General features: G+C 54.1%; 1 protein-coding gene across 1 annotated transcript; it reads right to left on the bottom strand.

Moving 5' to 3' along the window:
- Positions 1-548: 548 nt before the first annotated feature.
- Positions 549-2,111, bottom strand: LOC125554122 (heptahelical transmembrane protein 4-like). Its single transcript, XM_048717726.2, has 2 exons — positions 1,711-2,111; positions 549-1,628 (listed from the first exon to the last, which is right to left on the bottom strand). The coding sequence occupies exons 1-2, from the start codon at positions 2,013-2,015 to the stop codon at positions 758-760; spliced, it is 1,176 nt and encodes a 391-aa protein (XP_048573683.2). The 5' UTR covers positions 2,016-2,111; the 3' UTR covers positions 549-757.
- Positions 2,112-2,687: the final 576 nt, after the last annotated feature.

The following is a 2,687-nucleotide window of genomic DNA, read 5'->3' on the forward strand; positions in this document are numbered from 1 at the left end:
CTATTGGATATTGGTGCACTTGCTACTAGAGATGAGATTATAGAGGATGCAGTGTTCAATTTTTTTACATTAGAATTAAGAGAAGAAACAAGTGTCCAGGGCAAAGAAGTCAACAACAAAGGGCAAAAGTGTTAATGGTGAACATAAGGAGATGGAAAAGGTGTTGATTGCACTTGTGGTAGCAATAAGTTGTCTTCATGTTAAAGTGTGTAATTGTTCTTGTCATTTTGTTTGGATTAGTTCTCATGTTAAGGAACCGATGAACTATGTGCCCAAAATATCATTTTATGAAGTAGTGAAGCTTTAAGTCATTGACCTAAATAAATGAATTCGTGTTAGATCTTCTTGGGGAGTTAAGTTATACGAGTTCGGTAAGGAACCACTTCAATTTAAATCCTCAAATTTTAGAGTTTTTTTTTTTGTTGGGGGAGGGGGGGGGGGGGACTCAAATTGTGGAGTCAAGGTCTGAGAGCGTGTGGGGCTACATTTTAAGTTTCGGCTATACTCCAACTATGGCCATTTATTCATAGTAATTTGGTATGAATCGATATATTTATGTCTAAAAATATTGTCGGCAAAGTAAGAGCATTGAACTAGTTATATGTCAAGTCTATTTATACACAAGAAGTGTGAAATTTGATGTTCTTTTGTGGTTCTCGCAAAGGTTTGTGTATAGCTCAATAACACCACAATTCTTGTAGTACTAGAACTTCTTTCGTCAAAATTCTTTGTCCGGGCAGACCGTGCACGACAGTGGTCAGCACTTGTCCATGTCCCTCCAGCTCAAGTAAACCAGGCCAGCATGGTAGTGCGCGTAAGCGCCGGCGATGACAAGCGCGTGGAACAGCTGGTGGCTGTGCCCGACGAGGTCAAACCTGCCCGGCATCCACCTCTCCGGCACCCTCGTGGCGTACACCAGCACGCCGGCCAGGTACGACACCCCCATGGCCACCTCGTATCCCGTGGTGACCACCGCCTCGGGCCGTGCGCCGAACACGAGCATCTTGTGCACGATGGGCACGAGGCCGGACGCGCCCATGCACACGAACAGCGCGGCGCGCGCCCATCGGAGCTCGGGGGCCTCGAAGACCGGCAGCAGCGACACGGCCACCGCGGCGGCGCCGAACACGGTGATGGAGCCGAGGTAGAGCGTCCGGGAGAAGGGGTCGCAGAGGAAGGTGTAGTAGACGAGCGGGTAGAAGGAGGTGACGATGAGGCCGGTGATGCCGGCGTAGTCGAGGCGGAGCAGCACGTAGCTGGCGTGCTCCGAGTGGCACGCCAGCAGGTGGCACCCGCTGCTCATCAGCAGGCAGAACATGGCGCCGCACAGGTACGTGTAGAACGGCCACCGCTCGACCGGGCCGTGTTCTCCCGACAACAGCGACAACGCCGCCGCTGCCGCGAGGTCCGTCTCGCCGGAGACGGACACGTTGCGGCGCAGCAGCGTCTGCATTGCCACGGCCGCTCCACTGGTGCTGTAGGAGGCCATCAGCACCATGGAGTCGCCGTTGCCGGTACAGTTCGCCAGGCCCGCGGATGTCGCCGAGTGGGTCACACTGGTTTCCATGGGGACCATCGTGGCGGCGCACACGGTGAGCGCGAGGAACACGAAGAAGCCGATCAAATGCCTGCGAGAAAACACGCGTCAGCTTCTAAAGCGCATGCGCGACGTGTCCCGGAAGTACGTGCTCGGCGGACAGAGAGGCTTACGTCCAGACGTTGATGGTCTCGTTGTGGAGCGCGAAGGCGCTGAGGAGCGCCTCCTTGAGGGGCCACTCGCTGCGGTAGTAGTGGAGGATGAACTCGTTGTGCTGCAGGAAGGCCGGGAGAGCGTCGTAGCCGACGAGCTCGCACTTGCGCCCGCAGCACCTCTTCGCCACGCCGCCGCCGCCTTTGCTTCCCTCCAGCAAAAGCGACTTCATCGTCGTCGTCGCCGCTGGTGACGACGCCACGGCGGCGACGTCGCTCATCCGTATGGCGGCCGTCTTCCTCAGCAGCGTCACCGTGGAAGCCATTCACCCAGTCCTGCTCGGTAGCCGGCTTTGGAAAATTAACCTCGATCTCGTGTGGTCGAGCTAGGGAGAAGTAGAGAGGAGGCGATTGGAGTGTGGTTCCAGTGTGGTTGGGCTTCTCTGGGTATATATAAGCTCTAGTGTTGACTTGTTGTGACCGAGTTTAGGTGGGAAATGGGTGCCCTGAAACGGTCCGATTAGAGCAACTGCGCACACCAGGACGCTTAAAAAACGATGGATCGTGGCGCAGGTCCAGCAATTAGCGCCGGCACAAGTTAATAGTAATAGGCAGACCACGAGCGCTCGTGTGCTGCTATGTAGCCTGTCGTTGTTCCCGGTGGCTACTTTGACTCTTTGAGCGCGGTATCCTGCAACACCAATCAATGGCAGACGACCATACGATGTAACTAATGGCAGACGACCATACAGTGTGAATTTTACCAACACGGACGACCATACGATGTAACTAATGTCAGCTGCCGCTTCACGATTGATCGTGGAAAACAGTAGTGGTTTGGTCACAGACTCGTAGCTCTCTCAGCAAGCCGACCGGAGACACGCAAGACTGCTGGACGGCAAACAGGCATTGGTTCAACTCTGGCGGCTTAATACTCTCCTCGGAAGAAAAGGATGGTGATCATAGAACACTTCGTCAGAGAAATGTTGCTGCCACTG

This window comes from Triticum urartu, chromosome 4A (assembly GCF_056163025.1).
Source record: "Triticum urartu cultivar PI428250 chromosome 4A, HENAU_Tu73, whole genome shotgun sequence".
Taxonomy (NCBI): domain Eukaryota; kingdom Viridiplantae; phylum Streptophyta; class Magnoliopsida; order Poales; family Poaceae; genus Triticum; species Triticum urartu.

What these genes read in the sequence shown, in the direction of transcription:
- LOC125554122 (XM_048717726.2), bottom strand. Translation starts at nt 2,015, where the DNA reads ATGGCTTCCACGGTGACGCTGCTGAGGAAGACGGCCGCCATACGGATG. An exon ending in GAGACCATCAACGTCTGGAC is followed by an intron (nt 1,629 to 1,710) that starts GTAAGCCTCTCT and finishes GTTTTCTCGCAG; the next exon opens with GCATTTGATCGGCTTCTTCG.